The following is a 26,585-nucleotide window of genomic DNA, read 5'->3' as shown; positions in this document are numbered from 1 at the left end:
CATCCAAAGGACATAATGCAATTAGAAATTTTATGGATGTAATGTTTTTTCTTGGTTGTCTTTTCGAGTTGATTTTGTTTCACATATGGTTGTTCTTATATCCTTAGAATTATGGAATAACATGTAATAAGCAAATCTTCAGTCCTGTATTAATGTACCAGGGTGTGTTGCTGATTCTGAAGTGGCTGAAATGAGCCATTAAGACCAGGTCTCAGTGATGGTCAGCAGAGTTCCTTGACCATTCATTTGACCATAGAAATATGATGGATGGGGGTTGGTTGGGGCAGGTGGGTGAGGACTACTTCAGCTCTTTCCTCTGACCATGGTAAAACAAGTTCAGATGTTTCTCCCCTTTTCTTGGCATTCCTTCACCACTTCTACACTGGTGTCCATAAGCCAGATGGTGCTTCAGATTTGTGTGGCTTCCTGCTATCTATCCTGTGGATCGGAAGAATAACAAAATTTCGACTGTTATAAATTTGTCTAATTGTTAACCACAAATGAACCAGAAGAACACAATAAAATGAATCCACATCCAGTTGACCATTGAAGCTCAACCTCAAGCATAATAAGGTGTTGGGATAAGTTCTCCACAGTGTTACGTTACACTTTTTTTATCTCCGTTTAGGAACATCGTCCGTGCTGCGCTTCATTGTTCTATGTGATACGACGTTTTGAGATTTCGCAGTACTGCTGTTTCCTGCCCAAATCCGAAGGGCACGTTGACCACACAAGATGTACACATAGTAGAAGCAAAATGGAGCAGTTTCATTTGAAATTCTTTGAATCATATGGAAATTAATGTATGAATGAATATACGGAAAAATGACTTTCAATACACTGGGAAACAGGAGGTGGTTAATAGCTTGTGTATAAGTCCCTTAGAAAGGTATCATGTGTTTCTGGAGCTATTCTTTATAGCTGGTGCTTTGGGTGGTAACATGGGCCACACCTCAGAGAGAGCGATGAAGGTTGAACATGGGCTTGTGTAAGAAAACCTTCATGCTGAGGTAACATGAGAATGCGGTCTTAGGCTGGCGAGACCCACGGACAAAAACTCCTAGGGACTTTACATTTTACTGCTCTTTCTACCGAATTCATTGGGTGGTTGAGATCTGCAATGCAAATTGGGCCCCTTTTGCATTACATACATTCGTGACAGACAGTAAAAGTAGTCTCTGTTTGGGTTGCTCCACAGCAAACCTGGAAATGTCCTTCAGACTGTCTGACTTCAACCTAGAGATCTGGGGATGAGCACTTTGTGGTGTCAAGGTGTCTGATAGAGCTTTTGATGACTTGCGGCCATGAAGATTCAGATCACTGTGTTGAAAAAGTCAACCAACCGTTGATTTCCAGTTTGTTAATGAAAACCATAAGCATTTACAGGATGCATATAACCTTATGAATTATCCCAAACATTGACACCGTGCTGATGGCTTACGTGTGGCCATCATGCTGAAGACACCCTAAGGGATGACCTAAGGGTTCACTGTTGCTATAGAGCTCCAAGTCAAAACTAATCATTCTGTCCATGTTTTAAAGGTCGAAGTCATCATCCATTTACTGGGTGTTAATTAGATTCATATTTATTTCCTTCTACTAATATTTTTCCTGTTTGGAAAGCTTGTCTGGAGCGAGCTGTCAGAGCCCAGAATTTTCCGTGCCATTGGTCATACTGAAATTAAAAAAGCAACTTGCTTCAAAACTTTTGTACTTAATGACACCTCTACACTCTCCTTCGTACCCTTGTCTTTGTCCTAGGTGAGGACAGAAGAGAGCCCAGGTCGACTACGCCGAGTTGACTCCAACCGCAAATCCCGCAACTTTAGCAAGCAGCCGAGCACGGGGGACTACTACAAGGCACTGGGCAGCGGCACGGCTGGGGCTGATCATCGCCGCGCTGGAACCATGGCTCCAAACGAGGAGGTGAACGCGCCCGTCCACAGCACACACGCATAGGCACACTCTTAGACCTTAACCTGTTTACCACCTTGGTTGTTCATCAGGCAAATTCAGATTGACTACCTTGTTCAAGGATGCAAAAGCAAGAACTGAAGTTGCACAGTTTTGTTCTCAATTTCAATTCCTTAACCACTTGGCCAGTGATCAGGCTTGGCAGTTGACTGCGATGGTTGGGGTCCTGAATTGTCATTAATGTTGGATCTGTCACCATTAAGGTGTAACTCTTGGAGCTTGGAGCAGGGGTAACCAGCTGTTAGAGGGCCCGGATGCACCAAGCATTGGCCAGACCAGACCTGAATCCATTCTCCACTGGCCAGACCAGTTTGGATCGGATCTGAATGCCAACTTAAGGGATCTATATCGACTTCGGCTGGTCCTGGGTGCATCTAGCAAGTTTCACAAAGCTGCCCATGGTGATCCCAACTGGGAGCCTTTAGAAATGCTGACCTCAAGTTCCTCCAGTCCAGGACTGACTGATATTACACCGGTCCCATCTAAGAGAGGTTTCCAGCTACAACAAATGTTCTTTATGGGAACACAATCAATTAGTGTTGATTTTAAACCTGCATCGCCACCCACCGGATGGAGGGTGATCAGTCTGACCACTATGGTAATTTTTACTAGACAACTTTAGGGTAAATACATTGCTCAGGTGTATTAGAGCTGGAGGTCTGGTTTGAACCTCAACTTCTGAGTTCAGAGGGAGCAGCTATAAACACCTGTTGGCCCGTTGGTATTTATTCATTTGCCATATGCTTTTCTCCAAGGCAGCGTTCAGCTCAGAGTATTCGAAAGCGTGTTCAACAACAGAGGAAGAGCTTTAGACACAAACACATAATTACCGAACCACAGCTCAGTTGTTTTATTCCGCAGTTTTACTATTTCACAGCACTGAAATAGCTGCCAAAAAAGGTGACATTCAAATAGCAAATACATTATTATTAGATTGATAAAATTTACAGAATGTGATTGACTAGTTCAAGAAGCCCTCATTAGCTCAGGATAGAAACGGGTCTGAGGGAGATGAGTTCTGAGACCCTTCTTGAGTGCTGTGAGGGGCTGAGCAGTTCCGAGGAACAGGGGGACTTTGCATAGTGCGAAGCTCCCACGCTTGTGATGGAACAGTGGGTGTGGAATGAATGACATTATTTTGGGCTGTATCCAGATGAAACATTGAAGGTGTCTCATGCAGGTTTGCTGCTGGCGGTAGCAGTCTAGGAAGCTGTTGCTGCCTCAGGCAGGTTGAAGAGCTCGAAAAGCTGCAGGTTCAACTCCAGCCCTGTGCAAGCTATGGTTGTCAGGAGAGATCCCCGGCTGTAAAAACGTGTGAAAGTGTGCGCTGTCAGACGCTCTGGATAAAAGCACATGCTAAACGATGTGGAAAAAGTGCAGTATTTTCCCTGCAATGACATGTTTGGGTGCAGGAGTCCCTGGGAAGAATGACGCAGTCCCCTGGGCCCTAACCCAGGCTATTGTCCTCTCCTGCTGGGGGTAATCTTCCCTGAGCCCATTAGAGTCTCCGCAGGATGCCCATGTAGAGCAGATGGTGATATTCACTCCCCGGATAATGGACCCCACTGGAAGCTCGGTCGGAAATGCCCCGAAATGCTTATCTTGCCCCCCCCCCCCGCCCCTATTGTTTGAGGGCCACGCGTGGTGGCGCATGGGTCCGATATCAAAGGCAACTTGTAAACAGCTGTGTTAACACACTGTAGTAGATAATGGGTCTCACGAGGGACCGGTTCGCCAGATGTCCTCCCATTCACGCCAGAATGCGATGCGCCGTTGCGGTTTCCGCTGTCACGTCACTTTTCGCTGCAGACGCCTGGGGGACAGCGAGATACTGAAGATCGCGATTACCGTCTCTGTTTGCCGAGGGAAGGACGGTGCAAAATGATGACCACTTGCAAGGCAAAGACTTTCTCTTCATGTCCTCTGGCCCCCCAGTGTGCAGTTGCGAAAGCGCTGATAAAACGCAAGCTTTACTATTAATGAATGCTTATTATTATTATTACTTATTATTACAACTCCTAATATTAACTTAATATTAATGAATTGTCATTGAGGGAAACCCCAAATAGTGGTGATTTGAGAAATGTGTTGCAGGTTAATTTGTGCTAATAAAATGTTCATGCTGTTTGATAATATTTGAAACCTGAAACGATACATTATGGGTAAAGATAAATAAAGGATGTATTAATCCAAATTAGATAACTGATCAGACTAATTGATGAAGGCTAGAGATCTCATTTAGTAATAAGAGCACTTTTTTGCAAGTGCATAAAAGAAATATATATTTCAGCTGTTTCCTTGCCTTTGTGTCATTATGGGTTTTCGGGTACTGGCACAAATTATGGAGAATCCTAAAATACGAATAATGTCATCCATTCTTTGCGAAGTTTAGTGTTCATAAGGTGTTCGAACAAATACTTGCAGACAGAAGCAGCTGGGAGGACCGAAACTTTAAGGACTTCACTGAAATTAAAATAAGGAAAACAAAGTGCTTATGATTTTTTTTTTTTTTTTTTAAATAATGTCTGGATGTATTTATAACATGCAGATTTATCACTGTAGGTTATTATTTTAATTTATCTGACTCCTTTTCCAAGGCAGTTTAGAGTGTTGGGCTTGTTCAACACTGATTTACTCATTTATGCTGCTGGTATTCTTACTGTAATATTTAAAGTTAAGTACCTTCATCAAGGGTACTGCAGGGGGAGGGGGCTTTGACCCCACGCCCTTCTGATCTCAAGGTGACAGCACTGTCTGCTGTGCTTCCTGCTAGTCAGTACTACTGGTGTGTAGATGTCTTACAGGGTAGTGAAATAATAGAAAGATTTACATTACACACATTTATTCATTTAGCAGACACCGTCTGGTGTTAATGTAATCATTTAAGAAATTAATGTATCCATATTTCCGTTATGGAGATCCCTCAAATGTTGTAATCTCAGGGCCCCCATATACCCCAAAAAAGTCACTTGAGCAGCACATTTCCGGTGTCAAACTGACCCAAATGGTGTGTGTTTTGACTGCAGGAGAGTCATGCAAACACAGCGAGAGTAGGCAAACTCCACAAAGAATCGGTGTATGTCCCCCCCCTCCGCTTTCCACCCAGGGATCTCTGCTGCTAGACGAGCCGAAGGACAGCAGCGCGAGTCAGGAGAACGGCACGGCGCAGGAAGTGCCCCTGCCGCCCCCGCCGCCCCCCCTCCCAGAGTTCCAAAGCACGGCTGCATCCCCGCGGCCCCCTCCACCGCCGCCCTCGGAAGCGCCACACCTGCCCCCCAGCGAGGCCCCCCATCGCCGCCTGTCCTCCTCCTCTGGAAGTGAGTGGTCATCTCCTCTTGCTCAGCCAGCCTCCCCTCCCCCACAGGAACACACAGGGGAGAGCAGGGTGTCATGATGTCCACGATGTCCATGATGTCCTCACTGATCTGCTCAACTTTGATTGCTTGGCTCTTTTTTTAATTGGACTGGATTTTTGATTAAAAAAATTCTTGAATAGAAATGTCATTGGGTGGGTAGAGAGAAGCGTAGTGGTTGGAGCTGCTGCCGTTTGACCCAAAGGTCACAGGTTCTAATCTCACTTCCAGCAATAGTACCCTTGAGCAAGGTACTTACCCTGAATTGCTCCAGTAAAAATTACCCAGCTGTATAAACGGGTGAATTATTATAAGGAGCACAATATTGTAGGCTGCTTTGGAGAAAAGCGCCAGATAAACACAAGGAGTATTGTCATCGTGCAGAAACCCTTGACCATTTTCCACAGGTTGTGCCAGGAAAAAACTATTCCTAGACACCCCACCCTCTGTATCCATGCAACCTCACGGTGTGTTTTTTTTTTTTTTTGCTGTTCCCAAAATGAACATTAAACTGAATGGAAGGAGATTTGACAGCATTTTGAGTTTCCATAACAACGTGACGCAGAACTTAGTCACATGCTGGTTGTGGGATCTCGCCATCACTTCCCAAAGCAGTAGAAATGTTGGGAAAAATGCAGATTATCTGGGGGAGATCACGTTGAAGTGGGCGGCAGATAAGAATGACGTACGTATTTCAAAGTTTGATGTAGAATTTAAGTCTCGTAATTCATTCCTATTTCTATCCTTAGGAATAAATAAGGAGTCTTAACTTCTACATCATGTTGTACAAAACTTAATGAACACCAACACTACACATGTTCCTGTTAGCATGGGAATTAATGTGTTCTTTGAGATTTATTTCTAGTTCCAACTAATATGGAGCATTTCCTCGATATGGCGTCGCGTTCCCCCGTCGAAACTCTTCTCCGATGAATAAATCGAAGCGCTGACATAAACTGCAATGTCTGAAAATCTCCTTCCTCTGCAGTCTGTCCTGCTTTATAGGTGTGAAGAATGCAGACACTTCGGGGTCAAAGGGCGGGTTTCTAATGAGGATATTTGCCATGTATTAGAGATGAGGTTCTGATGGAAGGGCGATGGGTTCAAGCGCTGGCGTTTCGCTGCTTCGGTGTGAGAGGAACCTGGCTGCGCTCGCTGAATGGCTGATTACACATTTATGTCGCGAGGGCTACGGTTACCTTCAGCGCTGGTTTAGGGTTCGGCAATATCCGTAATTGCACTTCTGTCCATCACTGATGTTGGCCACGTTGTGGCTACAGATCTGGGTTCGAAAATGTAGTGGGGTCAATAGCTGCACGCTTCCAGCGCCGACAGAATGATATATTATTCATATGAATGTGTCATTACTGGATCGATATCGTGAAAAATTGCATTTTCGTTCATTTCGTCTTTAAGTCCCTTTCTTTGGCTCCGTAGAGGGCATGACGTAACGCTGCAGAGATCAAAATTAATTCTGATTGAAAGTTGCAAGAAGGACCATGGAGGACCTGTCACTGCTTAGTTTGATGAGTTCAGGACCTGATTTTTGGACTTGGGTATTTTTTGACCCAGGAAGTAGCCTTTTAAATCTGATATTGTAACATGGATGTGGCCCAAGAAAGTAAACCGCTTAGTGTGAGTGGGGACTTGAATCACAGCAAGAAAATCTGCCAAAACATGAAGAGTGGCTCTGCATCTTATCAAATGACAAGCACCTTTTGTTGTCTGAGTTGCTGAATGGTTTGTCCTCGAATGACCTTAGAGCTTCATTAGAGCTGCAGAAGTCTACTGATGCCAGTTTACTTCATTAGTAATATTATGTTATTATTAAACCCCCTAATATGTGGTCGTAATATCCAATGGGGTAACTTTATAAATCATATGGAGGAAATTCACTCATTTTGGACTGAGGCAGTTCTTCTTTGAACAAATATGGTAAAAATGTCCAGTGTATTAATAAAGTCTTCAAGACCCCAGTTTTTTTTTTATTTTCTGCTACCTCAGTGATGAACTCATTGATTTTTTTTTTTTTTTTTTTCTTTGGATGTTAATATGTAAGTGGTGCAAAACAATACATAATCCGCAAGGTTTAACTCAGGGTGAATTTTGACTTGGAAAATGGGTGCTTTGCCTAAACTTGCCTGTTTTGTACCACCCAAGGCCAAAAGGCAAATGACATATTTTGTCCTGGGGCTACAAGAACAACAGCAGGAGCTTCTGTCAGCATCACTGGTCCTTGTGTAATTTTGGCTGTCTTGGAAAAGCAGAATAAACTCTGTGTCTGTTTTCATTAGACTGTCTGACTGCCACTGATTTATGTTCTAGATGCTCAGATTTTAATGAGCTTCTTTTCGCAAATGCACTGGCTCCTCGTGTTACGAATGGCCGAGTTACGAATAATCAAAGACACCAATAATTTCCAGTTTAATTATTTACATTTAACTAACATTTTAATTTTACTTTAATAGTATTTTGTTAATGTATCTATTTGTAAAATTTCTGTTTTGGGGCAACCCGTGATTTTGCCACCAGCAGGTAGATGGCAGTAAAATGTGTGGCACAGCGAGTAGCGCTGCTGTCTCACAGAGCCTGGGTGTTACGAGAGGACATGGGTTCAATCCCCGCTCAGTCTGTGTTGAGTTTGTATGTCCTCCCTGTGTTGTGTGGGTTTCCTCTGGGTGCTCTGGTTTCCTCCCACAGTCCAAAGACATGCTGTTCAGGTTCCCCCATAGTGTGTGAGTGACAGAGAGAGTGTGTTCCACTGATGTATGGACGAATGACCCAGTGTAAGTAGTGTATCTAGCAGTGTAAGTCACCGCGGTGAATAAGGTGTGTGGGCTTATAACACTACATAGAGTTCATTGGAAGTCACTTTGGAGAAAACACATACTCAATGATTACAACTGCCTGAAGCCAGAACCTCACCTGGCAGCACAGGGTGCAAGGCTGGAGGGGGAGGGGCCACACCCCGGACAGGACGCCAGTCTGCCGCAAGGCAACCCCAGCAGGGCTCGAACCCCAGACCCACCACAGAGCAGGCCCTGGCCAAATCCACTGCACCACTGTGCCCCCCTGCTTTGGTGAAAAGTGTCTACTAAATAAATGTAAATGTAGAATGCACTCATGCAGAATAGATGTATGGTACCCTATTAATCCAACTGGCTGATTGCAGTTTGTGTCCGGTGTTCCTGAGGGCAGGTGATCAATAACGACATGAGGAACATTGCATGCATTTCTGGGAGGAATCATCAAGCACTCAGGACTTTGTGGAGATGATGCAATTTCATTCTCAGTCATTTAAAATTTGCTTTAATTTTAACCAAGCTCAACGTTAATACAAGTAGTAAAGTAAGTCTTACAAAGTATTTAGCATTTACTATAGCACTGTCTGGATTTTAACAAACTTAACCCATAACTATATGAAGGAACATCTGCATTATAAAACTTTGACTGACTGTGACTTGAGGGTAAAACTAATTTTGGGTTTACAAACAAATTGATTTATAGAGATACGTCTGGAACCAGTGGTATTTTTAAGCACAGGATCCAAAGCATCTGTAAAGGCCAAGTAATTAGACTGATCATTTCTAAGACAGATCATTGTCTTTACTCTATTTTTTACTGCCACTGAGGTTCATTTGTTTTGCTGTGTATTTGAATCGATGCTTGCAGGTCCGTAATTGATGAAGAAAGTTCATTAACTAATGCTGTCCCTTTACGCCCTCTTTCACCTCTGCCATTCCATCCATTTGTTGCATATCCTCCTACCTGCTACCTCTCCATCGTTCCGGTCTGTGTGTGGTTGTGACACCTGTATGTCTATGTGCTACCACCCCACCCTCCTCTCCTTTCTACCCTCCTACCACACTCTGGTTTTTCCCTTTGCTTTCTCTCTTAAACTGTCCCACTGGTCAACTCTGGGCCTTCAAGTCCCTACAGAAGTGGTACCACTCAGGCAGATGAAAGGTAAGTGCTGTTGCTTCTCTGGGGTCCTCGTTGAACTCTGATCTCCCACAGGCTTTACCCAACACCTCTCATGCCTCACATGTTTTGATGCATTTGTTGGATCCCTGCTATTGGAGATACATGAGTATGCATGAAGGCTCAGTGTGATGCTTTCTGAGTGGAGAATGCAGAAAAAAGACTTTACACACAGCATAGCAAACATGTTGATATAGGAACCCCCTAGTCTGGGTCACACTTCCTGTTTGCTTTAATGAAGCATTTCAAGCTGTGGCTGCTGTTCATGTTTACTTGTATTCCACCGTCTATTTAAGTGTTGAGGTGAAACTGATCTTGGATGTGCGGTGCGGCTTTTGTACGCTGGGGCGCACACAATACCGAAGGGATGGCGTTACAGTTGCGAGAGGGTGAAAGTGGTTCTATTCATGCTCTAAGGATTGACAACAAACACTGGCCCCCTGCCCACCATGCACTGACAATGTTGGAGTACGGAGTCTTTCTCCAGCTGTGAGGTCTTGATGCTGGAGTATTGAATCTTCTCCCCCCCAGCTGTGATGTCATGATGATGGAGTGTTGAATCTCAACTCAGCCAGCTGTCAGGTTCTGATTAAGGACTATTGAGTTACTCTGAAGACCTGATGGTGGACTAATGAGTGTCCCATCCCCAACTGTCACATCCTGATGGCAGAGTACTGAGTCTACCATCCCCATCTGTCATGTGCTGCTGGTGGAATGTTGAACCTTCCCTCCCAAGCACTGTGAGGTCCTAATAGTGGAGTATTGAGTCTTCCATCCCCCAGCTGTAAGGTTCTAATAGTGGAGAAGTGATTCTCCAGTTCAAATCACTTTGAGGTTCTGTTGGTGGGGTATTGAAACTCTCCAAACTTTGATGTGCTGATGGTGGACTTTTGAGTGTCCATCCCCCAGCTGTGAGATCCTGATGATGGAGTACTGAGTCTCCCATCCCCTAACTGTGATGTTGCCATAGTGGAATATAGATTCTTCCCTCCCATTCACTGTGAAGCCCTAAAGGTGTGGCACCGAGTTCCCCCTCCCCCACTGCGGTTGTTTGTGTGTGGGTGGGTCCTCCTATATAGTGAAAGCTTTCCCAGCCACCTGTCACTGCACCGCCTCCCTCCCCGCAGAAGGAACGTTTCCAGGATAGCACTGGCGGTCAACACCCAGTGCTCCAGCATGACCTCGACGGGCCTTACGTAACGTCACAGCACACTCTGGTCACGTCCCATTTGGAGGAGCTCATAGTGTCTTAATGTTGAAATCAAATGGGGACTGTGATGTGACCTCCATGAAGATCTGCCGGGATGGTGAAACTAGGGGTAGGCCCTAATAAGGTTACCTTTTTAAATATTTATTTTGGCTTTCTTTACTATTCACATTGCATGCAATCTGCTTTCAAATTGTTTCCTCTCTCTCTCTGTCCAGTTTCGCTTAAGACCTGCAGTTGTAGAACCTACACATTAACTGCCGACTTGCATTGATCGTTTTTTTTTTTTTTTAAAAAATCATTATAGCCATTAAATTCAGCTTCATACTGAATTTAATTTGCATACTCCAATTCAAATTTCTACATTCTCATTATTGGCTATTGTGCAATATCAACAGGATTAGGAAACAAATCCTTGCTTCAAGTGTTGGTGAAATCCAGTCAACAGTCGTGCAAAGCTATTTACTGACGCTGTGTTGTGCATGTGCTAATCTAGATTTTACTGATGCCACCAGTAGTGCTGTGTTCTCACATCCCAGAGCACTGCGGTGCCGATTAGAGGTGTGCTCTGCAGTTCGGGCCGTGAGCAACAATAACTGTGTTGCGATAAGACATGGGTAGTACATAGGCAGGTTCCGGCCTGCCTGCCTGCCCACTGGGCGCCCGCCCCTTGGATGGAGATCCTTACCCCTAATCCCATGCGTGAGCTGGGAATCTGTTCAGCACGGAAGGGTCGGTGGGGGTGGAGGTGTGGAGGTGATGGCCGGAGAAGCCAAACTGAGAGCGCATCTAAATCCATTCCCAATTTGGCAGCTGTTCTGTGTCGCCATTAATTACTACTGATTCCTTTAGATTTTTTTTTTTTCCCCTCTCTAGCCATTATTGGCTCTTAGTAGCTGTCTTTGGTTTCCCAGGCAGGAGTGGAGAGAGAGGGGGTGAGAGAGGGAGAGAGAGAGAATGAAGGCGAATTGAGTCAGACCTCTATCCATTTCCTCAAGCTGAATTTCTGCCTCTCCGGCAGGCATGAAGGAACGATAAATATTCTGAATTCGGTGATTTGCTCAAGAAGAATTTCCTACCTGAAAACAGGTGACGTATCCATCGGATCTCGGTACTGATTTATCGAATCAGTTGAATAAGTCAAAGTAATTGTGAAGTAATTAAAGAAACCCAAGACTTGACTCTATGAACAGCTTGCAGCGAAGATACAGTTTTGATCTAGTAATTTCGAGATCTTTCTTTAAATGTTTGTTCATCTCAGGTAGTTATGGTCGTGCCATTCCTGTGCAGAGTACTCCTTGCTTACGTACGGTGCTATGTTTAATACTGCTGATAAGGCTTACTGCTTTATTTTGGTCTCCACCAAGGCGTTATTATGTCACAGACCTTGTTTGGTAACTTAAAAGTCTTTTTGCGTTTCCTTATTTTGCTCTTTGCCTTTTACTGGATATGTTGACCCAAGCGGTGTTAAATCCAACTGAGTTTGCAGGTATTCGATTTCCTCAAATAATAATGCTTTGCAGATAGATTTGGGGTTTAGAAGAAGGAGAAATGTATACCCAGCAAATAGATTGCAAAGGAATGTTTTTGGTACACAAAATGTTTTATCACCTTCTAGTTAAACAGAGATTTGAGTAAGTATGGCTGTGAATTGTAACTGATTGCAAAATTTTGTGGAACAATGGCTATTTTTTTTCTCCAGCGACTAATTTCAAGAGCCATAGAAAAACTGAAATTTTGTGGTTTTTATCATTTTTATAAATTAGTGTTACTTCAAATGCTTTTATACATGCACTCTTTGCATTCCTTTATCTCAGATGTTTTGTTGATTTTTTTATGAACAAGTAAGGTGTTCAGTGTAGATTCAGTAGCCGTCGGTTCTCGGAAATGATGGAGCATTTAGCGCTCTGTACCCACAATGCTGATGGGTTGTCTACTGGCTTGGGGTGGAGGGGGTGTGCAAGCGCAGAAGAACTTGGCAAAGACTGTCCCCACTCCTCATTAACTAGCCATCCTTTCTCTCACAGGCTCAAAGTCCTTCAACATGATGTCCCCGTCTAGTGACAACTCTGAGCTCCTGGCTGAAATCAAAGCTGGGAAGAGCCTGAAGCCCACGCCTCAGAGCAAAGGATACACCACCGTCTTCTCCAGCACTGGGCACACAGGAAACAGTGTAGGTTCACCTCCCAAAGTGGAACCAGTTAACAGTTCTTTGGGGAACAGAGGAGGTCCATGTTCCATGTAATCGACTCATTTCAAGGGCAGCCTTCCCTTCTCATGAGTTGATCCCAGTGGATGTGTACATAAACCCAACGGCAGCCAAACGTTATATGTTGGTTTCCACCCAGTGATAACAGATGTTGAATGACTGAGGTGGAGAGTGACGTAGTCCATTGTAAGGAAAGGATGTTTGCTGTCCAGAGTGGGCGTAGTGGAAGTGGATAAAATGACACAGATTTGTGCACCAGATCAGCTCTGAGTGGCGACCCTCTCTGAAATAGCAAAGGCATCACTTTCTCCTTCCCTCTTAATTTTGCTTTTGAGAAACAATGAGTTTATTGCCGATATAATCACCGTAGGAGCTCATTTTTAATTTTTAACCAAATCACTAATTCTTGTGAGATTAAAATGACTCAACACATGAATGAGCACATGTTTGGCTGCTGCAATAAGCACTTAGAATTTGATTTTTATTAGGTTTAAGTTCTAAAAAATAATTTCTATTCACATATTATTGTAGTATAAACCTCAGGAATTTTAAAATCTGGCATAATGGTTTTGTCTTGCTTTGTCTCCTCTCCTTTTTTTGTAGGCAACTGGAGACTCTGTAGAAGTGTCGTGCAGGTTATATAGTACCATTCTCATGCATATTTGACCTGTGTATTAACAGTCTGAGGCCTGGTTGTCAGGAGAGGGTCCCATGGGGAGGAGGAGAGCACAGGCGTTCGTAGCGGAGAGACCATGAGGCTGACATAACTTTCCACAGCCAACTGCTCACATAACAGCTGCGCTCTGTTCTGTGGCCCATTGTGTAACAAGCTGCTTGCTGGAAAGTTCTCATTCTGTTCTTGTAATTAATAAGCAGTCTTTGTGTTTGGGATTTAGTGGTTGGGTAGTTTCCCATAACTGGCAGATTCAGGACCAGCACAGTCCTCTTGTTCATATTCCATATTGTAAGTAATGTGATGTCTGTCCAGTTTCCGGAAGTTCTAACCTGTTGATTAGTTTGTTATTCTGAACCGTACGCCAGCTCCATGTGTTACCAATAGCTGACTTATGAATTTTCAAAGATATGAACATTTGACTTTTTTACTTTTATTCCAATTTCTTGTATCTGCTTTCCAAAATTTCAGCATGTTAGAGAGTGTAAGCCAGCTGTGTTTCCATGCCCAGCAAATTGATGTCATGCAAACACACATGGAGCAAAACAGGAGTGTGGGATCCACTAAATTCAGTTTATTCCCACAGTGTTTACAGCTTGTGTCTGGTGTTCTTGAGTGTCAGTGATAAATAACAAGACTGTTGCACATATTTATGATATGAGTTGGTCAACAACTGCATAGGAGTTTAGGAAAAAATGTATTTTACTTAGTTATTTTTAATTCCTTTTAATGTTGCTTATAGTTAATAAAAATGTTTTAAATGTTTTACAAGGTATTTTGGATTTATTATAGCTCTATCCAAGATTTAATAGATACAGTGAAAAAAGGGTTGAATTTTTTTCTTTTACTTTCTTTTTTAATTAAGAGCTGAACTGTATGTATCAATAAGTTTTACTGATTGTGACTTAGTAGTAAAAACGTCTTTGGATTTATGAATAAAACAAGTTACAAACACAAAATGCCAGTATACTGCCATAAAAAGAATGTTATATGTCTCAAAAATAAGTTTGGATAATTTATACCAAAAGCAGGCATATGGTGCAGTTTTTGAGAAGTTTGGTGACCGTGTTGTGCAAAGCGCTCCTTTGATTGCTTTTGCTTTGACCGCGGTACTGCAGGGAGAGAGTCCTGTTGCCTCGCCACCTCCTACGCCTGCTGCCCCTTCTCCAAAGTCTCCTTCACCACCGCCCTCAACTCCTCCCGCAACCCCCAGCTCAGCCGGTACATCAACACCCAGAACGCTGCAGTCCTCGCCGAGGAGTGAGCGGCCAACGCCGACGGTGAACGGCAACGCAGAGCCATCTCCCGGGCAGACGCGATGGATGGGCACTGTGGATGTGGAGGCGCTGGTGCCCACCCATGATGAGCAGGGCCGCCCCATTCCCGACTGGAAGAGGCAGGTGATGGTGCGCAAGCTGCAGACCAAGATACAGGAAGAGGAAGAGCACAAACGGAAGGTGAGTTGGTTCGGGGGTGAGGTCACGGGTAAGAGCAGAGTGCCCCAGTTTTACAATCATCCTGCATGTGGAATATTGTATTGACTCAAACACAGGTTGCATTTATTGTTTTTTGTCAATTCATTTTGAAGGGGTACATTTTATTTTAATTCTCATTTATATTATTTATGCTTAATGTATACAAAACAAAGGAAAACAACGTAACTCAGGAGCGTTAATTCTTTACTTGAACAGTAGTATTGACTGATTCAAAAAATTAAACAGAATTGAAAGCATCTGTTATAGCAGTGTCCCCTGGAACTGAGATATAAGTTTGCCCATAATTTGCATTCAGAATTATAGATGGGATAATCTTAGAACAACTACTGTACTGGAATAGGTCTTGGCATCTGGATTTTAAAGGTAGTGTAATATATGGGCAATTATTTTATTGTCAGTAATGTTTTATTTGTCATGCTTTAATGCTGGGGGCATGGTGGCGCAGTAAGTTGGACTGCCTCCTGCTCTCTGGTGGGTCTGGGGTTTGAGTCCTGCGTGGGGTCCCTTGGGATGGACTGGGGTCCTGTCCTGGGTGTGTCCTCTCCCCCTCCAGCCTTGTGCCCTGTGTTGCTGGGTTAGACTCTGGCTCCCTGTGAGCCCAAATGGGACAAGTGGTTCAGAAAATGTGTGTGTGTGTGTGTGTGTGTGTGTTAATGCTTAACTTAACTCACTTTCACCTTATTGCTTTCAGTACATCATCCATTGTACTATTTATCTGAACTGTTGAAATTACATAAAACTTGTAATAATTATAATTAAAAATGTTTAAATTAAGGATTTTTGTAAATCAAATCAAGGAGCAAGTTTTGAAAATTGGGTTCCGAAAATCATTTGGACTACTCTGTTATTATGCCAAAATATTACAGCTATTGACTTTTCATATAGGACAAATAATTCATAAACTGTACATAATGATTCTTTTTCCAGCTTGTAAACAGGGTGGGGGTCTTTGGATGAGGCATTTGAGATGTGATGTGGTGTTGGCACACATGATATAGGTAATGTTTTTTTAAACCGTTCATGGGATTGTGTGTAGATCTTGCATAACTCAGCCAGAGCAACAATACACTTTATTACAGCACAGGATGGAAAACCAGTATGGTTTTTGCATATTATCAGACTGCATCTGTGACCTGGAGCGGCAACATGGTAAAGCAGCTACAGCGGCTACATGTTAACCGCAGCTACAGCGGCTACATGTAAAGCAGTTGCAGTGGCTACATACAAAGCAGTTGCAGTGGCTACATGCTAACTGCAGCTATAGTGGCTACATGCCAAAGCAGTTGCAGTGGCTACATGCTAACTGCAACTACAGCGGCTACATGCAAAGCAGTTGCAGTGACAACATGCTAACTGCAGCTACAGCGGCTACATGCAAAGCAGTTGCAGTGACAACATGCTAACTGCAGCTACAGCGGCTACATGCCAAAGCAGTTGCAGTGGCTACATGCTAACTGCAGCTATAGTGGCTACATGCCAAAGCAGTTGCAGTGGCTACATGCTAACTGCAACTACAGCGGCTACATGCAAAGCAGTTGCAGTGACAACATGCTAACTGCAGCTACAGCGGCTACATGCAAAGCAGTTGCAGTGACAACATGCTAACTGCAGCTACAGCGGCTACATGCCAAAGCAGTTGCAGTGGCTACATGCTAACTGCAGTTACAGTGGGTACATGCTAACCAACTGCTCATTTTCTGTGTCAGTGTTTGTTTTGTTTACTACAAAATTTTATGTATCAGCTTTTTTCTTTTTCTTTACTTAAATGCATAAAAAGGAGCATCTCTGTGTATGCCACAGTGAGGAACAAATGCTTGTTTTGCCAGTCTGGTGTTAAGTTTTGAATGATTTAGTTATTCAGACCTATTTGTGATATATGGCTGTTTTATAAGACAGCTGTTGCTCAGCTGGACAAAAAAAAAATAACAGCTCCACCGTGATCGCTAACGTGTTGAGGATTTTGTGCTGACAAAATCAAGAAAGGCAGGAACTATGAGCATGATAAGAACTGAGAATAGGCTCATGCAGTAGTTCTGCACTGCAGGTGGGAGTCAGTGTGGCTCTGCGCACTGAGAACTTGGTGGAAGCTCAAATCATAGCTCAGGACTGGGCTATGTCCAGGGAAGTCTGATGATCTGCCAGTTTATTTCAGCAGCAGTCTTTGTCTTGTTGGAGACACCCACACAAGCACATGAAGCACAAACTGAGTTGGGGTCACCTGCAAAAAACATCGTTGTAATTATTGTGTTCTTAATGTTGCTAAAGTCAGAATTGTTGCGAGTAGTGATGCATCGATCCTTTCAACCATATGATATTGAACTTGCTCAATAAACCCATAGATTGGTCAGCCTTGTAATACTGAATATGCTCAATAAGGCATTGAATTATTTAGAAACTGATGATTTTGTGGGCGATGATTTTGTTTAAGTACCCTGTTCTGATGATGGGAAGAGATGAACAAGTTGGATGGGTGTTTTTCTTTAATCAAAAGATGGTAACATTAAATGAATTACGATGGAACCACAGACACGAAACAAACATTTAGTTTTTGGCACTGATAGAAAATATTCTGGTCATTTACATTTATTCATTTAGTGGACACTTTTCTCCAAAGCGATATACATCTCAGTGAACAATACAAGAAGTGCATTCCATCAACAGAAGGAGAGATTTGAATGCAGACACGTGGTCGAGCGCAGGTAACTTGTGACATACCACCATATTACTAGTACACATTTATACATTTAGTTGACACTTTTCTCCATAGCAACATACAATTGTAAGGCTACATTTTATTTACCCATTTATATGACTGATTAATTTTACTGCAGCAATTTAGGTTAAGTACCTTGCTCAAGGGTACTATAGCTGGAGAGCAAACCTACAGCCTTTGGATCCAGAGGCAGTAGTTCTAACTACTATGCTACCAACAGTCCCACAATAGACAACCCACAAGTAGGTGCATATAGGCCTTTTCATTATTAAACAAATAGTTATTAAAATTTTTAAGGATGAAGGGGTATGGTGGCACAGCAGGTTTGGTCTGTTGCTGCTATCTGGTTGGTTTGGGGTTCAAGTCCTGCTTGGGGTGCCTTACAATGGACTGGCATCCTATCCTGGGTGTGTCCCCTCCCTCACCAGCCTTGTGCCCTGTGTTGCTGCGTTAGGCTCCACCTTGGGACAAGCAGTTTCAGTCTGTGTGTGAGATTATTAAACATAACAAACCTGTACACATACAGCAACATGACTGTAATTAGGATGACTGTGCTCACAGCTGACCTTTCTTGCTCCCTCTCTTTATGTTATGGTAGTGGTATTATTGTTATTGCTGTTACTGTTATTTATTGTTATTGCTATTTGCATTACTCACTGTCATTGCCATTCTTTTGTTTTGTGCAGTATTTCTGTTGTCTTTGTCCATAGTCTGAGGAGAAGCATTCAAGAAAAGAATTTCATGATATTTGTACACGGTACTTGTACCTTTGACAATAAACTTGAAACTTGATCAGGTCCTGTAGGTATTGGGGAGCAGACTGATTGTCTTGTAGGCCATAACCAGTCTTGAACTTGGTGCAGGCAACTACAGGAAGCCAGTGGAGAGAAATGAGGAGGGAAGATACATGGGAAGACTTTGACAGGGCATTCAATTCTGTATCAGCTTTAGAGGTTCAACTGAGGAGGCTGGGAGGCCAGATAAGAGAGAGTTGCAATAGTCCAGCAGGGATATCACCACGGCTTGGATCTGTGTAGAGTCTGTTGGGAAATAATGACGTATCTACAGGACCGGATTATTGCATCAGAGTATTTAGAGAAGCAGAGATGTGAGTGTTTTTCCCCAACTCTTAAGCAGTGTTTCAGGCGAAATGAACAAGTTGTCTAATTTGATAGAATCCCTGACAGGAGGATGGACCAGCTGGGAGGTGAAGGATTTCAGTGTTGGAGAGGTTCAGCTGTAGTATTGTAGACGGTGATCAGTCATCTAAGCAGAGATATCTGAGAGCCAAGCGGAGATATATGAGGAAATATCTGTAGCTGCAGGAGGAAAAGAGAAGACCTGGGTATCTTCAGAATAGCAGCAATACGAGAATCCATGAGAGTCTGTGACAGAGCAAAGAGAAGAAGTGTTGATGGATAAAAAAAGGGAACCAAGCAAACAACCCTGTGGAACACCAGTTGAAAGATGCATGTATTTTTATTTTCAGTAGTTTTTAACAGTTTTTAATATTAATGTAGTCTGAAGTTAATAAAAAGTAATACAGTAAAAGTATAACACTGCGATGTAGTGGTGTCATGTCAGGGGTTTTTACCCTGTCTCATGCTTTACACTTCCAAAATACAGTAGACCACGGCAACCCTACAGTGGACAAGCTGTTTTTGTGGATGGATGGATGGATGGATGGAGAGTATTTTTAATTTATGATAGCTTTGTCTGAAGTTTTTTTTTATCAGAATTAACTGGTTGAAAAGCGGATAGATGCATACATTATTCAGCTCATATCGCAACGTAGTGAAAGTATCTTTGGAGTGAAGAAGAAATCCAGTTGAGAACAGACTCTGAGAACTTGCATGTACGTGTGTCATATTTCCAGTGTACATGTGTCTTTTACTTAATTTACATTCCATTCCTACATGGAGGTTTTTTGTAAAACAGTACTGCAGCGTAAACATCTATGATAGTTACAACTTCTATAATTTCTACATACACCTTGCTTTAAAACACGCACCATGAATGATTATCTTTCAGTGTGGGATGGTAGCAGGTAGCATAAGGGTTAAAGTGGCCACCTTACAGGCAGAAGGTCTTGTGTTTAAACCCCCATCATACTGCAGTACCCTTGGTCATAGTACTTACCCTGAATTGTTACAGTAAAAATTACTCTGCTGTATGGCTAAATAATTGCAAGGCATCAACAATAATGTGCAGTGGATTACATTTGTCATACCTACTGCATGCAGATTCATCTAGAGTGACTTGTACATCATGCTGTTCTTCCTCCAAGGTTAATAGCTAGATATTGGATTGGGCCATCAACCCCCAGGTCCTGTGCATGTGGCCTTTCAGTTGTACGTGCAGGTTCGAAATCGCAGTCGCAATCCCACCTGAGCTGATAGCTACAGGGAACAGGGTCCAGAAATGTAAAACTAGAATGCTGGTTGTTCTCGGCCTGTCACCGTAACCATCCCTGACTCACTTTCCTTGCCTGTCTATCAGCAGCCATCTGGAGCCCTCCCCGCCCCATTCTGTAATTCCCAGGGGAATTTAATTAAAAATGTAAATGGGTGATTGTGTTACCAGAGCGGCGGAGGGCTCCATGGAGCAATGTGAGAGTATTCTGTCTGCAGCGATGGCAAGAGGAGATGGATAGCATGGCCACCTCCTCCATGGGCCTCTGATTATGATTTAAAGAGGTGGAGAAGATTGTGTTTCAGGCACCGCCATTGCGCTCTTTTGGAGTGGCGGAGGGAAGAGGGAGTTTGCTCATCATCACCTTTTTCAGTTACACATTAACTACTGTAATGTTAGAATAACCTGTGTGATGAGCAAAGTGAAAGGAGGGAGCTGTTCACCGGGAGGGGGAGGGTTCAGTGCCCAGATTAATCCCGGCTTTATATCAGGTAATCTGAACCACACTGAGGCAGGTAAATTGTATGAAAATTGAGTGTTACGGATTTATATTCAGCTCTAGTCAACTTATTCCGTTAAGCTACCTACACTTATTGACTATTTATAGTTAGATAGCTGGTAGTGTAGTGGCTAGCGTAACTACCTTTGGACCCAAAGGTTGCAGGTTTGAGCCTCACCCCTGGCTGTAGTACCCTTGAACAAGGTACTTACCCTGAATTGTTCCAGTAAAATTACCCGGCTGTATAAATGGGTAAATAATTGTAGCCTTAACATGGTAAGTTGTTTTGGAGAAAAGCATCAGCTAAATGTATGTAGGAGGGTAATTTTTATTACAATAATTCAAGATAAGGAGCTTGACCAAGGGTACTACAGCAGGAAGTGGGATTTAAACCTACACTCTCTGAATCCAAAGGCAGCTGCTCTAACCACTATACTGTCTGCTCCCTTAGGTAATTTTACATTTATGAAAATATAAGGACGTGTATGAAAAGGGCAAAAACACCCCAAGTCAATGGTGTGTTGGCAAAATTACTTTCTCGTCATTTGAGGGTGTCGGGTAAAATATTGTTTTTCAATTAAGTAGGCAGTGTTTTGCGTTTTGACATCTCCCTTATGACGGTATAGCGATATCCAGAAATGTACAGTATTGGAGGACAGAGAAGAGTTCGATGGTTTAAACTGCAGGTTAAGTGGCACATGGACGTCCTTCTGCACATGTGTGTGTACATGTATCCGTGCTTGTTCGCATCAGTTTGCGTGTGCCCAGCGCCCCTCCTCACGTATGCGATCCTCCCTCCTTCTGTCGCAGGCCGAGGAGGAGGCTGCGCTCCTCGCCTCCATGCCGGCCTGGAGGAGGGACATCATGAAGAAGAAGATGGAAGAGGAGAAGTGAGTGAGAGCGCCCGCTGCGCCCCAGCAGTGTCCGCGGCAGCCGGACTGCCTCCCTGACCACCTCTCCACTGTCCTGACACTGTTTATTGTGTTATCCGGGGAAAAAAAAGAAAACACATTACTAACTGAATACAGCTACCACAACCAAATCCCAGTACCATCAATTTACTATGTTAATGTGCTTTAAATGTAGTACTTTTCTATCACAATGGCTGCTTTGGTTATCTTTAAAATTTAGCGATAATAAGAGAGGGATATGACCCCCTCTCAGCGTTTGAGCAAGCCAGATTTGCCCCCCCCCCCAAAAAAAAAAAAAAAAAAACTGCACAGCTGAGGACAATTGATAACATTTTTTGGCCCCCCAGTATCAGACAAACTGTTACACCAGTGTATTAAAAGATACTGGAAGGGATATTTAGTACTGTATCTTTTTTTTTTTTATGTAATATCTGAAGAGTGTGTTCTTAACACTTTTTATTAATTTTATTCATTTGTTTTTTCCTTCTAACTCTTCCCTCGGGGTTGGACAGGGAGCAAAAAAGGTAAGAACGCTGTTTGGCTTGCACTTCTGTCACAGCAGATCATCTTAGATATTGTCACTTTCTCAGTTGGTATTTTGCTTTATTTCACTTTTTTTGTTATAAGCAGCTGTTATGAATGTAAGAAATAGCTAGAACAAACACACACACACACACATTTTCAGAACCGCTTGTCCCATACGGGGTCACGGGGGAACCGGAGCCTACCCGGCAACACAGGGCGTAAGGCCGAAGGGGGAGGGGACACACCCAGGACAGGACGCCAGTCTGTCGCAAGGCACCCCACGCGGGACTCGAACCCCAGACCCACCGGAGAGCAGGACTGTGGTCCAACCCACTGCGCCACCACGCCCCCCTAGAACAAACAATATACTGTAATAATAAGTAATATACTGTACTGTACTGTTAGTGACATCAACATAATTAATGAAGTGGCAGCAGGTGGCCTACGGTGCTGAGCTCATATGACTCAGATTCAAATCCCACCTCCTGCTGTAGTACCCTTGATTGAGAAACTGACCCTGAACTGATACAGTAAACACACACACACACACACACACACACACACACACACACACACCATCTGAAACCGCTTGTCCCATATGGGGTTGCGGGGAGCTGGAGCCCAACCCGGCAAAACAGGGTGAAGGGCTGGAGGGGGAGGGGACACACCCAGGACGGGACGCCAGTCCGCCGCAAGGCACCCCAAGCGAGACTTAAACCCCAGACCCACCAGAGAGCAGGACCCGGTCAAACCCACTGCACCACTGCACCACTGCACCACTGCCCCCCCCCCCCCAAAGTGGACATTACCCAGCTATATAAATGGGCAAACTGTTGTAACTAGCTTATCACTGTAAGATGCTTTAGAGAAAGGCTTCAACTAATAAACCAACATTTGAAACCTTCAGGGTATTTACACACACACACACACATTTTCCGAACCGCCTGTCCCATTTGGGGTCGGGGGGAGCCAGAGCCTAACCCAGCAACACAGGGCATAAGGATGGAGGGGGAGGGGACACCCCCAGGACAGGACGCCAGTCCTTCGCAAGGCACCCCAAGCGAAACTCGAACCGCAGACCCACCAGAAAGCAGGACTGTGGTCCAACCCACTGCGCCACTGCACCACTGCACCACTGCCCCCCCCCCCCAAAGTGGACATTACCCAGCTATATAAATGGGCAAACTGTTGTAACTAGCTTATCACTGTAAGATGCTTTAGAGAAAGGCTTCAACTAATAAACCAACATTTGAAACCTTCAGGGTATTTACACTGAAAGCACATATTGCTCTTACTGCTGTGTTAGGTAAGGGGGGCGCAGTGGCGCATTGGGTTGGACTGGCTCCTGCTCTCCGGTGGGTCTGGGGCCCAAGTCCTGCTTGGGGTGCCTTGCGACAGACTGGCGTCCTGTTCTGGGTGTGTCCCCTTACACCCTGTGTTGCAGGGTTAGGCTCCAGCTCCCCGCGACCCCGAATGGGACAAGCGGTTCAGACGATGATAATATTATTATTGTTATTATCTGGCATTTAATTAGGAAAAATATAAAGAGCAATGGTGCCCTCTACAGGTCAGTTTGCACTGAATCGGAACACTATTATGTTGGCCCTCTGCTGCCCAATAAATGCAACAGAATAACATTCTTTTTTATGCCACTATGTCCACTTTGTGTAGCTGTGTTGTCCTTCGTCACTTTTCTCCAAAGAGTTTGAGTTTCACCCGCACGTGTGTACTTCCTCCGATGCAGAAAAGAGGAGGAGCGCCTGAAGATGGAGAAGGAGAACGAGGAGAGGTCAGAACTGGAGCGACTACGGACCCTGGGGTACGACGAAACCAAGCTGGCGCCATGGCAACGGCAGATCATCCTAAAGAAAGGAGACATCGCGAAGCAATAGAGCGCCCCTCCCCCACTCCCCGCATCCCCTATTCTTCTCACCAGCTCCTGCTCCGTGTCTTCACAAAACACCCTCCCCATCCCTGGGAAAAAGAACCACAGAATGACCACGTGAGCTCGGTCTCCCAGCAGACGTCTTGCACACAATCCTGAGCGTGTCGCGGCGCAGTCTCCTTGTAAAGGACTCGCGTTTGCAGCTCCGTGTTGGGAGGGCGTGCCCACACCGCGCACAGTTCCACATTCCAACCACGTAAGCTGGATTGGACCTCTACCTGTACTATGACCCCGTGGACTCTGTAGGCTTAGCTGTCCCACTGCTCTAATCTCATTAAACGTTTGTCCAACTTGTTAGCAGCTTTTCTTTCCTCCCACCATATTAACTCACGCATAGCGGTAAATGGAGGAGGAGCTTCAGAAAGTTCACTTCCGAATAGCCTCCCAAAGTCAGAAGGACAGACGTCCAAAGGAATGTCAATAGTCATGGTCATCCGCCCACTGGGAAAACTGGGAAAGTGTCTCGGGAAGTTCAAACAGGTGCAGCAGCACCACACATACTCACAGGCCTAGTGAACCTCAGTAGGGTTTCTAGAAACCTCTCAGATGTTGTTCAGCGGTACCACATAGAGGCGATACGGCACCAGCTCCTTCCAAAAGAAGCCGTCGATTCATTAGACCCCACATACCAATGGAGAAGCAGTGGAGGCATCAAGACAAGGGCGTGATGAAGGCCTGGAGGATGGGACCGTATCGAGTCCGAGAGAAGTTCTCTAACTCTGCTGAGATCTTCGAGCAGACCATCGACTCCACGAAAGCTGCATGTTCTTCACAGACGACATGGGAGCACAAAGCAACGAACTGTCAAAACTCAAATATCCAAAATGAACTGTTTTTCATTTTAGAAATAATGTCATTGCAGGTGTCAGTGCATTTTATAAAAACTCTAAATTCATAATGGTAAAATAGCCACCTTGGAAGTGGAAACTGTACATAATCTTCAGGATTCGAAAAGCGGTGGAAGCATCTGATTTGGCAAATAAACGTCCAGTTAGAGTCACACTACCAGTCGGTGGATTTAAAGTAGATTTGAAAATTAAAAGAAAAAGAATTGCAGGTGTTTTGGCCGAAACATTAAACCGAATCCTGGGAGTCTGTGTGAAATAGGAAACAATAGTTTCTTGATTCTAAGATCCCTGAGCCAATATAATGGTGTCGGACGGCTGTCTTCACGGGTACCCTGTGGACACACTTCCCACAGTTCCCAGTGCAGTAACGCAACGATGTTTCCGATCAAGAGTGACAAGGGGAGGGAGGGATGGATGGTCCTGCAGCTCCTAAAATGTTTGAATCCTCTTGAGACCCAGCAAAAAAAAAAAAAAGATTTTGGATATATTTGTAGGAAACTGTCCAAGCCTGCCCCCCAAACATGTGGTATCATTTAAAAGCACACAGTTTCCTCTCTAAGATACATGAGGATTTAGCACTGCAACACGTACAGTTTGGGAGATACACTTGAGAAACTCATGTCCTCTAGAGGGGACAAATATAAATAGCAGGGTCTCTGGAGGGTGTCGAGGAGCTTTCGAAACACAAGGGTCCAAAAAGCGAATTCCCAACGATCCGGATACACAACCTGTCATTTTTATTGCAGTTGCCGTGATCCGTGTTTCAATTTAATCCACGACTTCGTTTTAACGAGAAACTGAGTGAGCGGTTGAACTTAACGGGACTAAACTGTGTATGAGTTATGGAGGATTACGGTACGTCCTCTGCCGCTTTAGACTGAAGACTAAGGATGTGGGGTCTATTGCGTCTTTTCCTGTGGTTTCCAGAAGGATTTAATCCCATCTATTGCATAGAGAATGTAGGAAATAGTGACCTCAGACATGTACCGGATGTGTCTTTCGCACGTGTACATAAGAGCTGCTTCCTGCGTAGTAAAACATGCAGTAGGTTAACTTAAGAAAGCTTTGTATGTACATTTTTGCAAATAAATGACCATATAGAACCATTTCAATTAATAAATTCATGCTCCTAATTCCTAAATTATTTGGGGACAGTTGATTCACTTCATTGGATGCCATACTCATGCTGAAAACTAAAAAATATGTAAGCCTCATTGCCATTAGTTTATTTTATATGCATATATACATATAGATATATTAATACAATTAACTGTTTGTTTTATTCTCCCATTGTTGCATTATTTTAATATAAGCACTGCTTATATAGAACTTTATGTAAAAATATTTTCAGACTCGCAAAAATGAAATAAATAAACTTCTGAATGCATGGCTACAGTTTGTTTCAATGTACAGACAGAGAATGCAATTATTCTGGAATTGCTTCAGATCGTACAGATTCACATTTTAAAAGTTTGTGGGCTCTTACACAGGACACATGCTGGAATTGTCTTGGCTTCAACATTTGCTGAAATTTCCTTTCTGGATTTACATTTGAGGTGGAAATTAAGCTTGGAATTAGATGCTTTTTGATTTTTTTAAACATGGTTTTGAATTGCGGTAAAACAGCTTAGTCCGTGTACTCACCTATACAGGTGTCAGTCATCCTGAACCCATCGAGCACATCTCCAGTTTACTGAGGGCAAAGCAGCAGGCCATACTGGGTGGCACAGCGAGTAGGGCACCTATCTCACAGTGTCTGGATGATGCAAGAGGACATGGGTTTGATCCCCACTCAGCCTGTGTGGAGCTTGCATATTCTCCCCATGTCTGTGTGGGTTC

The 26,585-nt window shown here is 43.8% G+C and overlaps 1 protein-coding gene across 1 annotated transcript in view; it reads left to right on the top strand.

Moving 5' to 3' along the window:
- Positions 1–24,693, top strand: part of LOC108924882 (espin-like) — a 51,520-nt gene extending 26,827 nt beyond the window's left edge. Inside the window, exons 9-15 of the mRNA XM_029246262.1 lie at positions 1,762–1,926; positions 5,081–5,291; positions 12,543–12,688; positions 14,516–14,854; positions 21,328–21,407; positions 21,941–21,952; positions 23,698–24,693. Of these exons, the coding sequence (XP_029102095.1) occupies positions 1,762–1,926; positions 5,081–5,291; positions 12,543–12,688; positions 14,516–14,854; positions 21,328–21,407; positions 21,941–21,952; positions 23,698–23,845 (1,101 nt within the window). The 3' untranslated portion in view covers positions 23,846–24,693. The remainder of the gene's footprint in view (positions 1–1,761; positions 1,927–5,080; positions 5,292–12,542; positions 12,689–14,515; positions 14,855–21,327; positions 21,408–21,940; positions 21,953–23,697) is intronic.
- Positions 24,694–26,585: the final 1,892 nt, after the last annotated feature.

The sequence above is a fragment of the Scleropages formosus genome, chromosome 2 (assembly GCF_900964775.1).
Source record: "Scleropages formosus chromosome 2, fSclFor1.1, whole genome shotgun sequence".
Taxonomy (NCBI): Eukaryota; Metazoa; Chordata; class Actinopteri; order Osteoglossiformes; family Osteoglossidae; genus Scleropages; species Scleropages formosus.
This window is presented reverse-complemented; position numbering and strand designations above follow the sequence as displayed.